Raw genomic sequence first — 22969 nt, forward strand, 5'->3', positions numbered from 1 at the left:
GCGGCCTCCCCGCCCGGGGCCCCCAACCCCGGCCGCCTCTCGGAGGAGCAGAGCAAGACGGTGGAAGCCATCGAGATCGACTGCTACAACAGCCTGGCAGGTGAGCTGCGCCGCGCCGCGCCCGGCCCTCCTCCCCTGCCCGCCTGCCCCCCGCCCGGCGCCCGGCTAGGAGCCCCGGCCCTCGGGTCCCAGCCGACCGCTGCGGCGTGCCCGCGCTGCCCACTTCCCCGCTGGCACAGCGCTGCTCCGGGAAGGAGGACCCGGGAGGGGGGTGCTTTGGAAAAAGTGACTTTTAGGATTATACCTCCCAAAACTCATTGTCATCCCGGGTCCCTTCCCCCTCATCCATCGTAAATCTCACCTAAAAATAACTGGACAGACAGAAGGAGCCCAGCAGCTCGGGTGGCGATTGCTGCTACTACTGCTCACCAGTGGACCTGGGTCCAAATGCGGGAAGGAGCGCCCAGGGTGGGCACCCGCACCCACCGCGTCCCAGCGGCCGCGCTCCTCAGGTATCACTGGCACCAGAGCTCGTCCTCACCTTGCCTTCAACTGACCGCATCCCCATGGGTAAGGTCCTTCCTACCCCAAGTTCCCTTGGCCTCGGTAGCAAAGGGCAGTGTGCCACGATGCCTTCAGCATCTTGAGCAAAATGGATTCCAAAATGCCACTTTCTTCTCTCCGAGCTCTGCCGGGGCCCCTGGTTGCCAGGGGAAGAGCGAGCGATCTCGAAGGAAAGCTAGTTCACGGTTGGGCTTGAGCAGTGTGCCACATCCTCGCTCGGTAACACGGGTCCTCCCCCGGGGCTGACTGCAGGGCCCCAGGGGAAAAGGGGCCCTTCTGTTTGGATGAGAAGGTGAGGTATACATTCCAGAGTTCCCTTTGGGGATTTAGGTCAGGCATTTTAAAAAATGTAACTTTGCCACAGGAAATTTAAAGTCTCTTTTTAAAAAAGGAAGAGCTTGTGTCATTCAGTGGCCTTCCTGGGAGAAGGTGGGAGATGTTGGCAGGCACAATGGCCTTATATTTGGAGAGGCATTCTGTACTCCTCTCTCACCCTGTTTGGTGGGATTTGGGCATGGTCCAACTCCTCTGGCCAAATAAAAGGCCATTACTCCTAGTCCCTAACCCTTGAAGTTGCCTAAACTAGCCCTGGACAGTTGGAGCAGAATAGCTTCAGGAGAGTGACTGGGTGTGGCCGCGCGGGGTGAATGTGGTTGGGGCCCAGAAAGTTGCGGGATGAAACAAAAGTATCAGCAATTCTGCTCTGTTCCCTTTGAGGTGTCCAGTGCCAGCCTGACTCTGTGTTCCCATAATGCCATGACCGGGATCACCTTCAATCAGGCATAACCCAGCCGCTTTATAAATTGTAGTTTACCAATGTAAGGGATTAATCCGCTAGTTGTAGTCGCAGTTGTAAAAATAGTGGTGCCCATTACTCCTAGTAATAATGACAGTAGGTAAAGTCATATAGCAAAGATAGACTATCTCAATCCATCATAATGTACAGCTTGATGCTCTTGATTTCCTGTAAGCTTCTGGCATACTTGCTTCTGCCTGATGAGTAGTGAAAGGGCAGAGTGGCCGTGGGTGGAGGAAGAGGCACTCTGGATCACCAATGCGGTCATTTCAGAGTGGTAATGGAGTCTTATATTTAGACTTATCCATGGGCATTCTAGGGTTGCCTCTCACCCCACCCTTTTGGCTGCTGGCCTGTGGCTAGGACTGCCTATCTCCTACCCAAGAGGCGGTTACATTTCCATGGTGAAACCGAAGAAGTGTCCTTGGTCAGGCAAGCCCAGTCAGGGCGGGGCTGAGATCCCGCCAGCTCCTCCACCCCCGCCCCCACCCCGCAGGCACTTTGGAAAACTTCAGTGGTGAGAGAATGGAGAGCCGCAATAGCAGATCTCCCCTCTGCTGCCTTCTCCAGCGGCTCACCCCTTCTTCGTATTAATAATTTATTGTGTGCCCTGTGCTAGTCACTCTACATACAATGCGCTTTTTCACCTTTAAAACAACTTGCTAAAAGATTGCAGAGAAAAAAACCCTGAGGTTCCAGAGCCATTCAACTCCAAAATCAGTGTTTTTACCATCACACCTTGATGCCCAAAGTCACGGTCCGGTCCGGTCCTCTAGGCCTCTAGCTCTCTGAATCCAGTCTCAAGTGGGCTTCTGTTTGGAGCTCCGAGCCCTGGGAAGCAGGAGAGAGAAATACAGTACGTTAATTCAAAACTCTGATAGGGCTCTTCCTAAATAATTTCTAGTTTCAATGAAAGAGAAAAGAAGAGTCATTACAAGCTAAACAGTTGTGTCAAAGCCAAAATCTATCTCCTGTATAGAAAATTCAGTTGGGAAAAGGGATCCTGGAATTCACCTAGAGAAATAGAAGCCTGATGTTGGTTTCCTTTGGGATAATGCATACAATCTGTAACTACTGTCTGAGGAATCCTACCTAATAGGAAAGTATCCTTTCTTGTTGGACTACAAAAGTAATACATACCTTTAAAGTATATTTCCTTTTAGAAAATATCAAAAAGTTTAAAGAAGAAAAATGCAAAATTACTCTTGGCCCCACCACCAAAAGACATCCCTTGTGATATATTTCCTCCCTTTATTTTTTTCTATACCTAAATGTAAACTGTTTACAAAGCCAGGACCTCCTGTATCCTTTTATTCCCACTTAGCATTATATCAGAAGCATTTTTACATTTCATTAAAATATTTTCGTGAAGATTATTTGAAATGGCAATGTAAAAATTTTAAGCGTTTATGATTACCATTTGATGGAAAGAGAAGAACAGATCACTGTTACTGTTGTCAGAGCGGAATAGGGCAGCGTAGCCCATAAGACACCCCGTCCCCCTCTTGCCTGCTGATAGGAAGGAGACAGCAGCTGCACATTCTTTCTGGCAGAAAGGCAACTGACCCTTCCATCTGGCCTGCAGTGCCGGCTGAGCAGCCCAGCCAGCTCCTGGTGGGAGCAGTCTGAAGACGTTTGTGCTCTCAAAGATCTGTCCTTCCACACAGCTGTCCATAGAGAGAGATGTTTGGGGTTTGGAAGGAACTTGGACTAGCCCAGAAGTACCTGGAGGATTAGGCTCTGTTGCTAAGGGCACGTTAGCACCTAACAAAAGGCTGTTGTGAGGCTTCTGGAAAAAACCTAGGTCTGGTGGACCCTGGTACTCTTCATGGAAAGCTCTAAGAGAATAGTGATGGGGGCAGCCAGAATGTGCAATGTGCTGAGAGATGTTAGTCTAAAAATCCATTTGGATGACTTGAGAGGGTCACATGAAGGGCATACAGGCGATTGTCAAAGTGCCCATGATTGTGATTTGTTCTGGCTTGGCGTTCCTCCTGATGAGAAGGGATCTGGCCAGTACTGCAAGACCCCTGGACTTGATATTACCTGTCTTAGTCTTTAGGGAATTAAAAAAAAAAAAAAAAAAAAAAAAGATGGGAAGCATCCCGTTCTTTCAGAATTTTGAATGACTTTGATACAGTGATTGAAAAGATACTCTGACCTGCCTGGGGTGATGTAGGACTCTAATCCTTACCAAAGCTGCAAAGGAAGCGTGTCTTGGCCTGTTGATTGACTCCTGTTAACCTGGAACAAGACACAGGACTCCCTTGAGGCCTTGGAATGTTCTGTGCAGAATCTCTTGAAAGGCAGAGCCTTTTGCTCCACATGGTTCCTATGGAGCTGTGATGGCCCCAGCTGGGTGTGATCAAAAGGTTGCAACATGTAATGACTTTGTTGGTATTTTCAAATGACATTCAAGACTCAAATGCCCGCAGTGTAGATGAGTGCCGACAGGCCGTGGCATTGGATCTGGATGAGAGTCAGCTTGTGCCTGTATCCCTGGCATATCCTGTGACTTTGGTTAAGCCCCTACAATGTCATTTTACCTATTTTCCCATCCATTTAGAGCTACATTTAAGAGATTTGTTTGTTTGTTTCACCAAAGGGGCAGATAATATCCACTGACCCTATATGAAGCCCCAGGACAGGGGTAGAGAGATCATACTGGGAAAAGGCCTAGGATAGACATGTCTTAAAGCCACGGGACCAGGGCTGGCTACATAATTTGTGCAGCCCAGTGCAAAATGAAAATGGGGAGCTCCTTATTCAAAAAGTGTATATGGGGTGAGGGGAAGTATCATTAAAAGTATTAAAAGATAAAGCTTTTTTCCTTTCTTTCATGATCTCTCTTTCTCTTGATTTGACATGGTGCTTTTATTTGCTATTTAATGTCATTATAAGAAAATTAAAATTTTTAATTATTGGAATGAATTTTACTGTTCATCTTTCTATTGTGTGATGCTAGTTTTAAATGGAAATGGGAGAGCACTTACCTTGTCTGTGAAATCCCGTAAATTACACAATTCCCATTTTGTAGCTTATACATGCATATGTAGTTTATTCTTCCTAGAACAGTGGAAATGCTAACAAAACAAACTCAACTATATTTATTTCATTTCTTTACATGCATTCTTTATGTGTGCACTTTCCACCAAGTCTGGCTTTCTGCCGAGTAAGGAAAGGAAAAGGAACTATTTCCTACTCTTACCCTACTTTTTCCTTTTATGTCATCATCTTCAGCATAAGTGGTTGGCTAGTACAGGGTAGGAACATAAGTAAGAAAGGATATGATGGGCTTTAGGTCATTCGTGCTTCTTATTGCTTTCTTTCTGTATTGGAAGCAATTTCTGGGTTGGACGGGAAGCATGCCTCTTGGGGCTGTCAGCATGTCTGCCTGCTTACTTAGTTATGGACCTGACAGTCTTACCTTGTACTCAAGCTGGGTCTTGCTGAATTCTCACGCATTGTGGGTCCACTGGAATTCTGTGCTCATGGGGCATCCTGAATGCTATGTGCAAGTGGGACTGTGAAGAATGGTTGTGCCTCTCTCCTCTGCTCAAGTTTGTTCTCTGTTGTCCCATCAAACTTCACTTACAAAGCACAGCTCCAAAGATAAAATTGTTAGAAATTTCAAAGAAGCAATAACAGCGTTAAACCTAATACAGGGCCCTTCTGACTGCATAAGCCACCCACCCTTGAAGTCGCCCTTAATGGGATATTAGAAGCTGACAGGCTCGATACATCTAAGGTGGACAAAATTAGATATAGACTCTGAGGCAGGTTCTAAGACAAAGGGTACTCAACAGAAATGAATGTGGAACCAGAGAACCAAGCATAAAGATGGATGAATTACAAATGCAAGAATTGAGTGGTAAAAAGGAGATGAAGACTAGAGACAACTGGTAACCCACTAACCAGAAGATAAGTTTGGGGAGTAAGAATTGGTCAAAGGAAGGGGAAAGAAGAGGGAGGGGCTTCATGCTAAGATGCTCAGCCAAGAGCTTGCCATCAGGGTGAAAGAGCCTGACTGGCCAAGCCGTTGTTGACCCGAGGCTGTTCCTTGGGCAGCACCTTTGCCAATAAATTTCTGCCTGTAAATGTGGCCTCTAAGATCGTTTTCCAGGAAATGATGTGAGAATTGAAACTTGTAGGATGCTATCTAGGAAAGAACACTCTGAATGTAGACTTTGGGCTCAGCGTCTAAAGTAGATTCTGAAGGGCCTTAGTCTACCTGCAGGGAAAATGAATTGGGTGGTTCTTAGCCAAAAACTCTTTAGGATGCCTTACAGTCAGAGTCCCTACAGCCACAATACATGGGAGTGTCCCATCCAAGGCAAGGGGACTCAGCTGCAGTGAGGACAGGACGGCCAAAATCTGAAGCAGCTAAAAGCTGCTCCCAAAGTTTTACAAGCTGGGTGTGACCTCCAAGATGGGACATTCTCTTCTTACAGCTGTTCTCTTCTACCCCCAGGCTGTGCCTTCTCCAGATAGCTAGGATGAAAACCAAATATTTCAACCTACCACCACCCATCAAGTGCCTAATTCCCAGCTGACTTTGGCAAAGTCATAGGTTCAGTCAGGAACAGAGTTCTCCATTTTCACCAAGATAATTAGTCCTGCCCCAACCACATAGCAGAAACCTCTAGCACTAACCATGGTGTCAGACATAAAAAAGCCAAAGATAACGCTATCAAAGATGAAAGGGGTTTAGTCTTCTTGGTGGTATTCATGTGGCCTTGAAACCATTCATTAGCGATGCACAGCTCTTATCTTTCTCTTGGTCATATACATTTTCATAACAGCAATAAAATGATGCCATGTTTAGTCGGACCCAAACCAACAGTTCCCAAATATTTATTAAAAAGAGGTGGGATGTGTGGTGCCAAGGAAGGTTGACTTGACGTAGAAGTGTCTCAGGTTGAAATGTGTCCAAGTGGGTCTTCCCTTCCCTTTCTGCCAAAAAGACTTTCAAACAGCACTCAAATTATAAATGAGATTGACCTGGAGGAAGCTCATGGGGCAAATGTTTCCCTTCGTGGTGTTTGTGTGTGCAAAGAACAAAAGTGAAGTGATGCTAACTAGCTGTCTCGAGAGTTAGGTAATCAGAATTATGATTTTAGATTTGGATGTGACCCCAAACTTTACACAGGTGTGTGAATTTCCTTGGTACCATTACCAAGTTGGCATCCAGCATAAGCTCAGGCACTTCCAACAACAGGGGGACTCACCACCACCTCAAATGACCCATTTAACAACCACCACCACAAAACAACAACTATAATAATAATTATTATAGTAACAATAATGGCAGTAAACACCACCATGACAAGCCCAGTTCCTAGCACCCAGTTGATGTTTCATGAATGTGTTAGAAATGAATGAAAATGCTTATTCCAGTAGCTTTCTCATATTAAGGATCCAGTAAATCCAATCATTCCATTAATAATAATTGTGCATTTAATATGTACTAGACCCTGGGTGTGGGGCCTGAGTATACAGGAGTAAACATGAAGGACAAGGTCCCTGCCTTTGATGAATACCCACACACACACTACATATATGTATGAATATATAAAATTATATATAATTTATACACATATTATAAATATATATGCTTAATATATATAACTTCATTTGATCTCACTTTGTGAGACCGAAAACTTAAGCTTGGAAGAGTTAAGTCACTCACCCGTGGTCACATAGCAGTATGTGGCAAACTGGGATTTCTCATCTGCCACTCTATAATTCCAAAGCCTGTAATCCTAACCATTCACCTGGCAGTCTCCATTTTTAGGAGTTTCTTCCTTAAATACTAAAATTTGCCTCCTTGAAATTTGTATTGATCCATCCATATTCTTTCAAAAAATATTTATTTGAGAAAGAGAGAGAGAGCATGTGTGGGGGTGGGGGAGGCAGAGGTGTGGGGAGAGGGGGAGGGAGAGGGACAAGCGGACTCTATGCTGACCAGGGAGCCCAACGTGGGGCTTGAACTCACAAACCTGAGATAATGACCTGAGCCAAAACCAAACACCAGATGCTTAACCAACTGAGCCACCCAGGTGCCCCCGATCTAGCCATATTCTATCTACCCTTTGAGGCAACACAGACTACATCTCATCTCATAGAGTACATCTCCTCACCCTTGTAACAAGGACAAGCCTTGGCATTTTTAGGGCAACTCACTTGCCCCCCACTCCAGTCTTATATTCTGTAGGTCAAACATCCTTTTACTGTGATTGTGCCTTGTGTGATTAGGAGTCCCATTCCATGACCATTCTAGCTGGTTAAGACGAAAGTGGCCTGCATTCTGTATCCAGGTCAGAATTTCCCTTTTGTCACTAGGAAGGTGACCTGAATTTGTGTGGACAGAGAGGTGTGAGGAGCTGGTGAGTCATAATTTCCAGTAAGCCTAGAGGCTGCTAGAGCCCCACCCATACTTCCTTCTCTTTTCTGCCCCCCTTGCTTCTGAGCATGCGAATTCCAGTTAGCATGTCCTGAGAAATTTGAGTGGAAGTGTTAAGAGCAGGAATTCAATTCAGCCTTTACTGTCTCAATAATCACTTTGCGGCACAATGAGGAGAGATGAGCCACTAGATGGATAACATCTGGAATTGTCCAAACGCATTACTCTAGACCTGCTCGGTTTTAATGTCATGAGAGCAATGATACCATCATTGAAAAACATGCTTCAGTTTTAGTGCCAAATGAGGTTGGACACGTTATTATTCTAAGTCATGTGGAACATTTGTTCTCCTAACATCCTGGAAAGTAGTATTTACGTTTAGTTTGTGTTTTTATGACTGGCTGGTACTAGGTTCTGGCTTTGTGGGCCAAAACCTCATCTCTCAAGAAACAAAAACAAAGAGACCCCAAAGCCAGCACCAAGGAGATCAGCTGGCCCTGTGTCCTAGTGGAACACTGAGGCAGACTCACATGACCACTGGTGACACATTCACCATGTAGGAACTTAATCTGTTCACAACATCCCTGACCTTGGTTTTCCTCTCTTATTAAATGGGTATAAGCATGCCAGCTTGACTCACAGGGTGAGGGCAGGGAGCAATGTGAGTGTGTTTCCTAAACTATAAAGTATTGGAAGTATAAATTAGCATTTTACATGGGTAGGGGTATGTAGAAAAGAAAAAAATAGAAGAGAAATAAAAAGTGGGACCTGCCCAATGAAGAAAAATGCTGACCTCCAATTTTAACAATTTTAGGATAAAAGGGATACTTGGATAGTATCCACTAGGAAAACTCTTGATGCCTGGTATTAAATATCTATCCACACTGACTTTCCCATATTGTTTCAAACACACATATTAAAACAGGCCCCCAAATGCGGGTTGCTTCATAGTCCACACACACACAAAACACTTGCTTAAAAAAGTCATCGAGGGGCGCCTGGTGGCACAGCGGTTAAGTGTCTGCCTTCAGCTCAGGGCGTGGTCCCGGCGTGCTGGGATCGAGCCCCACATCGGGCTCTTCCTCTATGAGCCTGCTTCTTCCTCTCCCACTCCCCCTGCTTGTGTTCCCTCTCTCCTGGCTGTCTCTATCTCTGTCGAATAAATAAATAAAATCTTTAAAAAAAAATCATCGAATGAGGAGAATGCAAGGGGTGTTCTCTGAAGGCTAAGATTTCCCTGCTTCTCTTCTGACATCCCTACCTTTGAGAACATAATGGAAGCATGACTTGGTGAACAAGGACTTGGACTCCAAGTTCCCCACGAGCTGGTGTCTTGGGTCAGGACTCGTCTTTTGGGCTGCAGCTTTCTTATTTACAAAGACTAGGGTTGGGTTCCAAGATCTCCAAGGTCTTTTCCAGCTCTTCAGAAAGACTGTCTTGCTGCCCTTCTTTCTGAACTGTGTGGCCATTATACAGAATGGGGTAGTCCTGTGTGTGCAGAGACAGACCAGTCTCCAAAAGCTGTTATTACATGAAAAGGCAGAATGCAAAACAGTGTTTGATAGGATTCCCTGTGTAAGAGAAGATATAAACTAGCATAAACGTAGATGTGTCAAGAAGATCATCTGAAATCATCTAAGTGAAGCTATTAACCTCCCTTGAAAAGGGGACTGGGCAGAGGGATTAGAGAGACTTCAACTTTTTTTCTTTTAATTCTTAAGACTTTATTGTTCTTAGGGCAGTTTTCACAGCAAAATGGAGGGGAAAGTACAGCCCCTGCCCCCACACGGGCACAGCCTCCCCTATTGTCAGCATCCCCCACCAGGGTGGGACGTTTGTTACAAATGATGAATGTGTGCTGACATGTGGTCATCACCCAAAGCCCGTAGTGTACATTAGGGCTCACTCTCGGTGTTGTGCATTGGGCGGATCTAGGCAAATGTATACTGACATGTGTCCACCATTAGGGAATCATACAGAGTGTTTTCACTGCTCTGAAAATCCTCTGTGCTCTGCCCACTCATCCTTACACCCTACCCCACAACCCCTGCAACTCCTGATCTTGTTACTGTCTCCATCATTTTGCCTTTTCCAGAATGTCGTGGAGTTGGAATCACACAGTATGTGGCCTTTTCAGATTGACTTCTTTTACTTAGCAGTGTGCACGTAAGGTTCCTTCGTGTCTTTTTTAACTTTTTATTTTAAATCTTTCTGTAGTATTTTTATGTTTTTAACTTTGTGCATGATCGCTTTTAGTTTTCAAGAAAAATGATGACAGGGTTATCTGTTAGAGAACTCATGGGTAGTTTTGCTTTCTGCTTTTTCTTTTCCTGAAGAAAACGTGCCTTATAAACATGATTTTTAGTGCCATTCTGGATATTATCTATGTCTTGTCTAGCCTTGTCAGGCAGTAACACCGAAGATATCAAGCAAAATTATCCCAAGCCCCCCACCCCAGTTTCTCCTAATATCCCAAAGTAGGATTCATCCCCTTTTCTGCAGTGCCTACCACCCCAATCCACACATGGAACTAGATCCTGACAGCATGGAACCCCCAGTAGGAGCAGGCCGCTCTGGACTCAGGAGCACGTTAGTGACAGTTTGAATCTGCCAATGAGGGGGAGAGAGAGTTTGGTCAGATCTTGTGATATAAATTGGTCCTGAACATTAGCGATGTGCCTCTGGTGTTGAGGAAGGGATGGCATGTGCACTCAGTGTCCAAGATTCTGATTGCCCCCTGAATTTTGGGAATCCTGGCCACCGGTTCCTCAGACACAGCAGCAGACACACGGAGCATTGGAAGGAAACTCACTCATTCACAGAATCTTTACTGTGCACTTGCCATGGCTCCTTAGAGCCCAAATCTAAACCTTCTCTGTTCTCAAAACATGGCGCAGGGTAGCTGGAACTGGGGTCCTAGTCCAGAGTCTGCTGCTAACTTGCTCTGTGACTTTGAACAAGTCACATCACTCTGAGCCTCAGTTTCCTCAAATGTGAACAGTGGGGGTTCTGTCAGTGCCCTCCAAGTGTCCTTTCACAAGTGTTGAACTGTCTAGGATTTCGAAGGCCTTCTAGCTCCCCACTCCCCAGCCTCTCTTTCTGAGAGCAGCCAGATTTAGGAAAGAGACAAGAAACAGGCTCGCTTTTATTCTAGTTTACTGGTATGTGCTGACAAATAATCGTTAAAACATCTCAACTAAGATTTCCAAGGCAACCCTTGCAAATAGGGGGGTAAACAAAAATAAGGGAGCTCACAGCCTCCTAGGATGATAGAGTCAGACAGAGGGTCTCTGAAAGAAACCAGGGCAAGAGTTGGAAGCCTATTTAAAATATTATCTGGGCTCTGGAATCTAAATTGACGTCACCAAATATTACCTATTACTGCTAGGTATTTCCAGATTATTCCAAAATTTAGACTTTGATTCTGAGCAGGTAGTCATTCACCATCAGAGACCTGGCGATGCTGGTTATACTAGACTAGGAAGTCCTGATGGCAAGAAAAATAAAAGTTTTTAAGAAACAGACTGTCAGGCTCCTGGTGGCTCAGTTGGTTAAGCACCCAACTCTTGGTTTCAGCTCAGGTCATGATCTCATGGTTGTGAGATGGAGCCCATTGGGCTCCATGCTCAGCATGGAGTCTGCTTGAGATTCTCTCTCTCTCTCTCTCCCCCTCTGCCCCTCCCCCCACACTCTCTCTAAAAATAAATAAATAAATAAATCTTAAAAAAAAAAGAAAAAGAAAAGAAACAAACAAACAGACTGTCAAGGCCAAAAGTTACAGGCAACAGGTGCTGGCTAAGTTATAGTGTCTCAGACAGTTGCCACCCTTGGCCCAAAACTAAAGATGCCTCAGGAGTCTGGGCCAGATCCAAGCATTTGGGAATGTGATTCTGGGCCTGTTGCTCACCCTGAGTCAGAACTGAGCTCCTTGCTTGAATGCGCCTGCACCCTCAGGCACCCTCAGGCTTTGGAAGTCATCAGGAACATGTGTGGACTTGTCCCTGACACCTAGATAGTGAGAAGGGCTGTCCCCCTGTGTATGCCAATGAGGACAGGAGGGAAGAAAGAGAACACGGAGGAACAGACAGGCAGAAAACCTGCAGGGCAGTGCGGCCTAATGGGAGAGAACTTTATGTAACATAAACACATCTAGGTTTGAACCCTCACTTCCCATTGACTCCACCATTAACCTGGGACAGGTCCCCATCTCTCTGAGCTTGTTTCCATTAAAGGATGGGAGCGATAATATGCACCACACAGGACTGTGGTGGTGATTGACATGAAATGATACATGCACACGTGCCTAACACAGGGCCTGGCACACAACAGGCGCTTCATAGATGATGGTTTATGTAACTCTAATTCCCGCTCCAGGAGGTACTAAGACAGGAGAGTATGTGAGAGGGGAGGAAAAAGGACTCAGCAGAGGAGGTTATGGGGGAAGATGGGAAGCAAGAGAGCAAACAGAGGAGGACAAAAGAGTGGTCAGTGGCTCCAGGGCAGGGGAGGTGAGCAAGGCGTAAACCAACAGCCTTCCGTGTGGGTGTTTCCTACCTGGCCCTGGGGAGCCTCACAAGCAAGCAAGCTTACTGGTGGGAAGAGGCGATGGAGGAAGGCAAGAGCGCTGTGGGAGGGAGACATCCAAGGGAGAGGCTGTGAGGCCGGCAGCCTCATGCCTGCCCTGCCTGCCCTGTTGGCCGCACGCTGGGGGTGCCAGCTCCCTGCACTTCCTCCCTGGTGTCGGATGAGGAAAGCCTCAGGCTTGCTCGGGCATCCTGAGAATGAAAGCACCACTTTTCTACCTTTCTCCAGTGTATTTAGGAAACAAGGAGTTTGGGTCCTATGTGCTGGGGCCACTGCCGGGACCCCCTGGTCTCCTTCCCCGGTCCTCCCCCCCCATGCCGCTCGCTCTCCCCCCAGTGTCTGCCGGGGGAGGGGCAGTTCTGCTCCCCCTTGTTGCGTCTTCCCTCTCACGCCCCCTTCGGGCTGCAGAGTTCCTGAAGGTTACGGGGTACACAAGGAGTTTACATCTCAAAAACTGAACATTCAAAATTCTTTTTCTTAAGACTCAATTTGGCTTGCAGACTACCAGGAGTTTTCTTATCAACCGCTGAACTTTTCTTGGCAGCTTCCAACAACCTACCATGCTTCTCACTCTTTTTTCCCCCCTCCGTCCCTTCTCTGTCTCTGAGGCTCTTCTGCTCTTAAATTCGTGTCCTGTGGAACACAGAGCAGTTTGCTCATTGTTTTATCTACCTTTCTTTGCCTCCGACTGCTCTCAAAGTCTCACCTTACCCACTAGAGCAGTTGATGAGGGCATTCTTAAAAAAGGATAATTGTTTCCCCGAGAGGAGCTCTGATGCCTCCTATTAAAATTCTTCACCCTGATAGAAACACATTTATTTTTCACAAGATTCAGGTTGTACGGCACAAACGTTGAATCACCTTTGTTTTTCCACCAATATTTTCCACTAAAAACATTTGTTCAGTGTCACTCAGTATTTTTCTTCAGCATGATTTCAATATCTGTGTCATGTTCCATTGTACCCGTGTCCCATTATTTATTTAAGCAATCTCCTCCTGGTGGATATTTTGGTTATTTCCAGCACTTGGCAATTCCATGTGGTGCTGCCCAAGAGAGGCCACGAAAGTGCTTTCAGTGACATCTGTGCCTGTCAACTAATGTATCCTCCAAAACGCCTGGTGACATGCTGTTTGCACTGGTGCCGTGGAAGGATGGTGGGAAAGACCACAGGAACAGGAGAGGTGTTGCTGGGTCATGAAGGGGTGGCTGGAGAGGTGGTCAGACCAGGGACAGCATTCTTTAAAGTCCAAAAAGAGAACAGGATGGGATTTGGGCTTCTGAGATTTCCCCTCCTCCTGGCTCAGAATTCCTGCCAATAAGCATGACATGTGTCGTGCTGGGCCAGAGCCAGCAAGGTAAAGATAATTGGGGCAATGGGCTTCTTCTGTTGCTGGGTATGTACTCATCACCACATCCCCTAGGGCCCCGCCGGCCCCGCCAAATCCCACTTCCAACCCAACCAAAGGGCGTTAATGTAGACTCCAATAAGCAGTAATCCTGTCCTCCTTTCTTCCTACTACTCCCTTCTCTCTCTCTGTCTACTACAATGAAGTCAAGAGGGAGAGTTAGGGGCCACAGGGTTCCTATGCTGCCATAGGACCCGGCTGCTTCCCTCATGAACGGTGGCCTGTGACAGGCACCAGCAACCTGATTTGACCTCCGGCTTCGGTGTTACAACTCTGTGGAGCAGACTCTGATATCCCTTAAAGGACTGTCAACATGAGCCTTCAACGCATAGGATTTTCAATGGGTTTTTCACCTTAGCTCTCTCACCTGCCACTTTGCCACCTCAGTGCTTGGCCAAGAAAGGGTGTAAAGGAAGAGTATCAGCTCCCTGAAGATATCAATATCTTTTCAACGCTCTCCATTTTCCTTACGAGGCCCTGGGCATGAGCCATGATGAATGAATCTTTATCAAACAAGTTTACTAAGAGCCTCCTCCCAACATTGTGTGGCCATGGCGAGAGGGACTCGCATCCCTTGTTCACACAGCCCTTGACCGCTGGGGACGTCCACGTGAAGAACTCAAAGGGTGGGCAAAGGAGACCTCTCCATAATCAGTGTTGCTAACACAAAGAAAACAAAAGAAACCGTTGGCAGTGTTTGTTTGAATCAAATGCAAGCATGTGCTGGATTGGAAGAGCAGAAGGTCAGAAGCGAATGTGAATGGAATCAGAGGAGGGTTAGCCCACCAGACAGAGCCACACGATTCCTGGTAGTGGGAGCCGTGGCATCAGTCGGGGGAGAGCTCTTGTCTGGGCACCAGGCAGGGCAAGTCTGGTGTGGATCTTCCTGCTCTTAGAGCTCCCCAGTACCTTGGGCTCAGAAAAGACCTTTAGAGATCATAGGGTCCACGTTTCCACTCTTTACCACCAGCTCGGCTGGAGTGGAACCAACATGGGACTTGGGTTTAGATAACATAGGCTCTTTCCTCACACGTCAGATGGACCTAGCAAGTCACTTAACTTCCTTAAGCCTCAGCTTCTGGAAGCAGAGCTAATAATACCTATTCCCCACAGTTACCCTGAAGGTCAAGTGGGCTGTTGAACAATTTACAAATGTTAGGTAGTGCTGCTTATTGAGCATACAATGTAGGCAAACCAGAGCGATGCCATTTTGCGGTGTGGGGATTTAAAGATGCCCCACACAGGGGCACTTGGGTGGTTCAGTCCGTTCAATGTCTGACTCTCGATCTCAGCTCAGGTCTTGATCTCAACGTCATGCGTGCGAGCCCCACGTTAGGCTCCATGCTGGAGCCTACTTAAAAAACAAAAAAAAATGATGCCCCACAGATGCTATCTAGAAGGGCAAAGAAGACATGTTTCGTGAATAACTGCAGTGATGGGCATGATCTGAGTACATGGCTGTGAAAAATAATTTTATTCTTTGGAAAACTAAAGGGTCAATTTGATGATCGTACCTGTGGATCTGACCTCATTGGAAAAAGACCACCCAACGTGAAACCATTACCGTCCGCTACTAGGTAAACAGTAATTCCCCAGCAAGTTAGAAATACAAGGAGATTACCTGACCTGGATAAGGAGCATCTACAGACCAATTACGCTAACGCCATCCTAAATGATGACAGATTGACTTTTCCCTCAGGACCCAGGAATTGCACTCTTGGGCATTTGTCCCAGAGAAATGGAAGCTGTCTGTGACTGCTCATAGTAGCATTATTCACAGTAACCAAAAACCCAGGAACAGCCCAGATGTCCTTCATCAGGTGAACGGTCAGACGATGGTTACTTCCACACTGTGGGTACGACTCAGCAGTACAAGGAATGAACTGTTGGTCCATGCAACAACTTGGATGCATCTCAAGGGGATTATGTGGAGTGAAAAAAAGCCAGTTCCCAAAGGCTTTCTACTGTATGATTCCCTTTTGAAATGACAAAATTTTAGAAATGGAGACTAAATTAGTGGTTGTCAGGGGTTAAAGAGGACTTGGGGATACAGGAGGGACATGGATATAGTTTTAAAAGGGCAACAGGAGGGATCCTGTGGTAACGGAACAGCTTTGTAACTTAACTTTGATAGAGGAATCTACACATGTGATAAAATGGTGTATAACCGAACACACACGGAAGTACAAGTAAAGCTGGAAAAATCAATCTGTGGATTCTGTCAGTGTCAATATTATGGTCAATTTATTGCACTATAGTTTTATTTGGGGGAGACTGGGTAAAGGGTACAGGGGAGCTCTTTATATCATTTCTTGCGATTGTATGTGAATGTACAGTTACCACAACAAAAATTGCAATTAAAAAGTCATACTGTAGGAGTTAGTGTCACAAACACCAGCGCAGGTAGGGGTTGGTTCAGGAAGACACCAGAGACGTGTCATGTCGGTCGTATTAGGATAACAGTAGACTCTCGATGGAATTGGAGATGCTAATGGTTTTAGAACTTAACCAAAAAAAAAAAAAAAAAAAAAGCCTTGGTGGAAACCCTGCACTTGGTTTTGTTTGTTTTCCTCTTTGATGCAGAGAAACAAATACGGTAGGGGGTCCTAGAGAGTTGTATAGGAAGCTTCCAGATGAGAAGTGTACATGTAAAGTGAGCACAGTTGGGCACCGTCAGGGCCTCACGCTTAGGCCCCATGAGATGCAGAGCGCATGCCTCAAATCGGTCCTATGAAGGAAGTGAGTTAAAATGCATTGCAGGCAGTTGAGCCTCCTAGGAGGGCAGCACGTCTAATGCCTACGAGCACACCCTCGGGTGCCACATGCCTTAGGTTCAAATCCTAACCATAACACGTAGTCGCTTTGTGACCTGGAGCAAGTGACTGAACTTCCTGAGGCCTCAGTTTCCCCATCTAGAAAATGGGCAAGATACTAGGGCCTACCTCTTAGGTTATTATCAAGATGAAATGAGTTAATGTATAGAATAGTGCCTGGCCCATTCATGCCAAAATAAAAGTTATCTGTTCTTACTCTTATTACCCTTCTGGAAGGATGGATGAACACTGCTTACAGGGCTACATTCTCTTGAGCTCATCATGGAGCATTTCAGCCTTCTGCTCTGTTTCTCCATTTCCCTGGCCTGGGCTCCTGTTCTCCAGGGAGAAGTCTCTAATCACTCAGAAGAGAAAAACCCAAAATCTCACAAGCTGATCATCTGACTGAGAACAGTTGTTTTCCCACATGTGCAGATTTTTCCAGCTCTAGGACTTGGCCACATGGGACCTGTTTGACCTTGTGGGTAATCCTGGAGCTGCTCACGGCTGTCCTGGGCTCTCAAGGTTAAACAACTGCGTGGTCCTTAAGAAACATATATCCAAAATGCTAGAATATGAAGTACCAGCTCAGGAGGTGAAAGCCCCTGCAGGTGTCTACTGGGGACTTCTTAAAAATGTGTATTAACTGGGCTCCACCCTAGCCCTTCGGAATCCCCATGGCTGTGCATGGGATCTAGGATCTCCATGCTAAACAAGTTTCCACGGATGATTTAATGCGAAACAGTTGCCTGCAGGGTTCTCATCAGATGTCAGAGCTTTTTCGTCCTGCCAGCAAGCCTTCAAGGAAAAGGTAGAAAGCAACCACAATTATCTTCACGTTTATGCATTTGAAAGTTGAGACCCAGAGAGGTGAGGTGTTTTAACCCAAGGACATATGTGTAAATGCCAATGCCAGGGACACTGTCTTGAATCAACTAGCTCAGAGGCACTGAACCTGGCCAGCAACTTCTCTGCTAAAAATACTTCCCTCTCCCCTCCCAGACTCTCTAAAGCCCTATAGAGTCAGGAACCAGGCCTATTCATTTCCCTGCCACCGCTGGCGTTTAGAGCTCCTAGCTCTCCTGAATTATGAGGACCCCAGAGGGGCGCATCTACCTCGGGTCCATCCCCTCCCCATCCATAAAGCTGTCAGCCAGATGCTGGCTGGGGAACCCGTTCATCTGTTTGCAGAGAGAGCGCAGGTGCAAGCAGTACTAGCCTTAGCTGTTGGGGGGTAGAGGGGTAGAGGCTAGAACCACCCATTGAGGCTGTCTCGTGTCTAAGCGAGACGAAAATAGGCCCCGAGCCCGACTCCGTTCTTTCCTTTACGCCCCTTTTTCTGGCTGCAGAGCCACTGTTGTAATGTTCTCTGCATCTACCACCCGCTCCCAATAGAGAAAACACAACTTTGAAAGGAAAACGGAGAGGTCAAACCAGGCAGCAAACCTAGGCTTGGGAAACACTTGGAGCAAGTGTGAGTTTATGTACATCCTCGCCCACGAAACAAAAATGAGAAATCAAAAGAAGACAGTTGTTTTCAGAGCCCTGAATGCAAGCATTTGTGAATGCAGAGGAGAACATCAGTGCCTTCATGGAGGGGTGGGGTGGGGTGGGTCATTGCAGTCCCAGACATGGAGGCTCAGAAGTAAAATTTCAGCCATTTCACTGCCCAGGCCACGGTCCCATTGTTCTGCCACAGAAAGACCCTGTTCTCCCCCCTCCACAATGTCTCTGACCTCGTCTTGAAAATTTGCTTTAAATCAAGCTTTAGCTCTGTGTATGTGTCATACGCCGTGTGTGGGACTCAAAATGGAAATTTTCTCTGGTGATTGTACGTGTTGCTGGGGAAACCATATTTGACAAATGGTTTCCTAAAGAGCTAGCATTTATGAGAATCTGTTTCTGTGCCCAGCACTGTGTGAAGCATGTAACATACATTAATTATCTCATTTTATCATCCCAAGCGTTCCCGCAAAATAGGTATGATTATCTCCATTTAATACCCAAGAAGAGCGAGGCTGAGGGAGATTAAGTAACAAGCCCAAGGGCCTGGGCTAGTAGGTGGCAGAGGCTGGACTGCAGCCCAGGACTGCATCTCCAAGATGCAACGATGAATGTTCAGCCAGGACACCCCAGAGCCGGCGCAACACCTCGTGCGTCTTGGGTTTGGCTCTGACCTGTCCCAGTTGTTAAACAGTCCCAGTGTCACCCCTGTCCAGATCCAAACTCTGTCCACTTCACTACTGTGCCATTGCCCCTTAAAATAAATCTGAAAACCAAATAATTTTGTCCCCTTAGGGGAAATTTTCCCCCAGTAATATGAGCCCGCCTCTCAAAGGGGTCACCAGCAAGGTGTATTTGTTTCCTAAGGTGGCTGTAATAAAACACCACGAACTATGGCTTAAAATACCAGCCATCTGTTGTCACGGTTCCAGAGGCTAGGAGTCCGAGGTCAAGGTATGGGTAGGGCTGGTTCCTTCTGCGAGCTGTGAGGGAGAGTCTGTTCCATGCCTGCTTCCTAGCTTCTGGTGGTCGAGGGTTCCCTGGTTTGTAGATGGCCGACTTCTGTGTTTTTTCACATCGTCTTTCCTAGGTGTGTGTCTGTCTCTGTGTCCAGATTTCTCCTTTTTATAAAGACACCAGCTGTATTGAATTTAGGGCCTATCCTAGTGACCTCATGTTGACTTCATGACCTCTGCAAAGAAAGGCCCTTTCTCCAAATAACATCACATTCTAATATACTGGGGACAAGGACGTCAACAGCTCTGTTGGGGAGGACACAACTCAACCCATAAAGTGAGGCAACCACCTTTTCCTCACTCCCGGCCCCAGTCTGGTCTTTCCTTCCCTCCCATCCAGCCCATGCTTCCCTTCTGGGCAGCCGGTAAGGGCAAACTGTAGCGAATCAGTCGTAAGAAGAACCCCAATGGTTGCATGAACTTGTTCTTCTTCCTCTTATCCAGTTTGCCTTCATCTCATGCCAGCGAGTGGCACTTTGCCCAGGCAGTCACTATGCCCTGCATGCACCGGAAAAACAAAAACAGAGCAGGTGCCAGAGCCAGTAGAACCTGCCATGTTTTAGCCTGAGGTCTCAGTGTGGTTGCTTTGGGGAACATCAAACATAGGATTTCCACTGTCCCGAGTGCACCACTGCACAATGGGGTTCTTTCAGTTGCTGATTCTCTAGCTTTTTCCTACCACAGACCCCTTTGCAGAGCTAAGAAAGCCTGCCAGCTCCTTTAATAAAACCATACCCTAAACACCCAAGGTTGACAGTGGAAGAGGAATCTCCATGTGCAAGGATGGTTGGACCTTTATAGCCCAATTCTTGTCCCCCAAATTTACCTTTCTCTTGTAACTTGCACCATCCACCCCTTCTGTCACCACTGTAGGCTTGGGGAAGGCTTTTCTTTTCTAGTACTTCTTCCCAGCCATGACTAGAAGCTTGTCTGAATCCTCCATGGCTTGGCTGATTCCAGGCGGTAGCATTTATTTAAACCCATCTGAAGACCCAGAGCCCAGAAGGTTAATAACATTGCTCTCAAAAGGGCTTCTGGGTGTGATTGTCTGGGAGCCCAGACCCATCTTCACATGTCCATTGTGGACATGTCTCCCCCCTTCATGTGCCTTCTGACACTGATTGACTGCATCTTTGAATCCAAATATATACCCAGAGTCGGGGCCACAGACGGGAACAAGCTCTCTCCCCAACCAGCATGAGACCTGCCTTCCCCAGTTCTCAGCCCCCTCTGCTGAAACTGACTGACAGAGGCAGGGCTTACTCCTTTCAGGAAATATCTTGCCCCAGAGCCTGGCCTTGGGAAGAAGACCACATAATCCAATCTGTGTGCCAAAAAAAAACCAAAACCAAAACAAACAAACAAACAAAAAAAACCAAGAGGCTCCATGTGGACGGAAAGTTGTCTTACAGAAGCCCTTTTGATCACTGCCCAAGTTCCGAGTGTCCTCCCCAGCAGAAGATGCCACGCCATAAGTAGTAGGGAGAAAGAGTTCCTTCTGAAGAGGAACCAGTGAAACAATGTTGTCCTTCTATTAAGTGGCCAGCATTTGTATTCATGGGCTGTTAGATTGAAACGGAAAGTAGACATTATTCAGCCAAGTGAAGGTCTCTCCTTGTACAGACAGAAGACTGAGGCCCAGAAAGGGAAAGTGATTTTCATACTGTTGGCTAGTGGCAAAGGTGGGACTAGAAGCTAGCTCTTCTTATTCCCAGCCCAGCACTCTTTAAAATACTGATCCATTCCATATAGCAGAGCACATAGACTGTCATGTTATAAACCTTAATTCAAATACAGACCCGGTTACAACAACGTGGAAGAAATTTCCGAATCATTAGTGAATCCAACATGGCAGTCTAACCCCTCCTGGATGAAGGGCTCTAACCACATGAATGTTTCAGAGGTTCCCTAATGCTAGTCAAATCTGTCTCCTAGATGCCTCTTAAATAAATCCCTCTCCCCTGTCTTTCTGCCTCCACTTGAATCAACCTAGTCAAACCATTTCATCATCCCAGAGTGACTAAGAATAAAATCCCAGATCCTGAACATGGACCAGAAGGGTCTGGGTATCCTGGTTTCCCCTTGCTTTTCCAGCTTCCTTCCCATTTACCCTTCCCTTCAATCTCTCTGCTCCAGCCAGGCATAGTTCCTCAAAAGTCCTCAAATGAGTCAATCTCCCTCTTCCCCCCCTCTGGGTCTCTTTCTGTGTTGGTTCTGCCTGAAAGCATTTTCTCCTTTCCACCTAGATCACTGGTTCTCAAAGGGGGGGGGGGGATTTTACCACCACCACCCCCCGGACATTTTGCATTATCTGGAGATGTATTTTTGGTTGTCACAACTGGGCTCTAGTGGGTAGAAGCCAGGGATGTTGTTAAACATCATACAATGCACAGGACATCCCCCTATGACAAAAAACTATCCAGCCTAAAATGTTTATAGTGCTAAAATGTTTCTGTGTTGGTTCTGCCTGAAAGCATTTTCTCCTTTCCACCTAGATCACTGGTTCTCAAAGGGGGGGGGGATTTTACCACCACCACCACCCCCCGGACATTTTGCATTATCTGGAGATGTATTTTTGGTTGTCACAGCTGGGCTCTAGTGGGTTAGAAGCCAGGGATGTTGTTAAACATCATACAATGCACAGGACATCCCCCTATGACAAAAAACTATCCAGCCTAAAATGTTTATAGTGCTAGGGTTGAGAAACACTCCTTCTTCAGAGCCCCGGTTAAATAGCACTTCTTCCATGAAGCCCTCCCATGATACTTAAATTGGTTGAGGGCCCCTCCCCCTCAGTGTGCTCCCTCTCTTCCCTTCTTCTCAGCCTCGGCACATGGGAGTATTCGAGATAATGGAACATCTGCCTTCCCCACCAGCCCATTAGTTCCAGGATGGAATGGCATGTTTGGTTCACCACTGATCCCAGCACCCTGTACAGGGCGCAGGGAAGTTAGGCATTGCTTTTTGCCTTGTTGACCCTGGAACACAGAGAAAGGTAGTTTACACAAGCGATGTGGCTTTTACCAGGGGTTACATGGAAAGGCTTCAAATGCAGACCCTTAGAGACCCATGGTCAAGAGCACAATCTGGAGATCCTGGCAGAAGTGGGTGGATATCATAATTCTATCACCTCCTAGTTGAGTGACTTTAAGCAGGTTACTTAATTTCTCTGGAATGGGTTTCATCTTATGTAAAGAACCTGTTTCTTGTAGTTACCATGAAGATGAAAAGACATAGTGGACGAAAGTACCAAGCACCAGCTCTGACACAGGTAGGGGATTAACCACAGAGAGCAAGCAAGGGCACTAGGTTGATGTGACCGCAGCCCACGGGCCCTGGGCAGTGGACACAGGGATGCGGACAGAACATCAGGAGACTGCCGATCAACCTCTCCTTCTGAACTTTCTCCATTCTAAGGATGTGCCTACAAACATCCCATCTTACCTCTCCCTTAGGCTTGTTATGTGAACCCCAAGTAGCTCCCCACCCAAATTACGGGGATACCTAAAAATCCCCTATAGGTAGGGCTGAAGGTAGCTTTCCAGATGATCTCTTACCCCCTCGACCCCAGACCCCCTTAAGAGCTCTGGCTGGCACCCCAAGTTCCTTGTCTGGGTTCCACCCCGGCCCAGCCTTCAGGACGGCAGTGCATTCGGACCCAAGCTGACTCTAGATTTCTCCATCTTCCTGGACTCTCCCTTGGTGCCAACAGGGGCCCCATACCCTGTAACCTGCCTGGCCCCATTTCCCACGGGGTCTGAAACCTGGTCCACAGCCAAGTATCCCAGCTCCTGCTGGGTCTGGAGCCACAGGAGAATTCGAAACACATTCAATGAAGGACTCCCAGGTTTGATGGCTATTCTTCCCTCAACCCTGGGGGTGG

At 46.7% G+C, this 22969-nt stretch overlaps 1 protein-coding gene across 1 annotated transcript in view; it reads left to right on the top strand.

Moving 5' to 3' along the window:
• Positions 1–22969, top strand: part of TTC9 (tetratricopeptide repeat domain 9) — a gene marked incomplete at its 5' end in the record, with an annotated part of 66212 nt that continues 43243 nt past the window's right edge. Inside the window, one exon of the mRNA XM_034643042.1 lies at positions 1–100. Within this exon, the coding sequence (XP_034498933.1) occupies positions 1–100 (100 nt within the window). The remainder of the gene's footprint in view (positions 101–22969) is intronic.

Source organism: Ailuropoda melanoleuca, chromosome 14 (assembly GCF_002007445.2).
Source record: "Ailuropoda melanoleuca isolate Jingjing chromosome 14, ASM200744v2, whole genome shotgun sequence".
NCBI classification, from domain to species: Eukaryota; Metazoa; Chordata; class Mammalia; order Carnivora; family Ursidae; genus Ailuropoda; species Ailuropoda melanoleuca.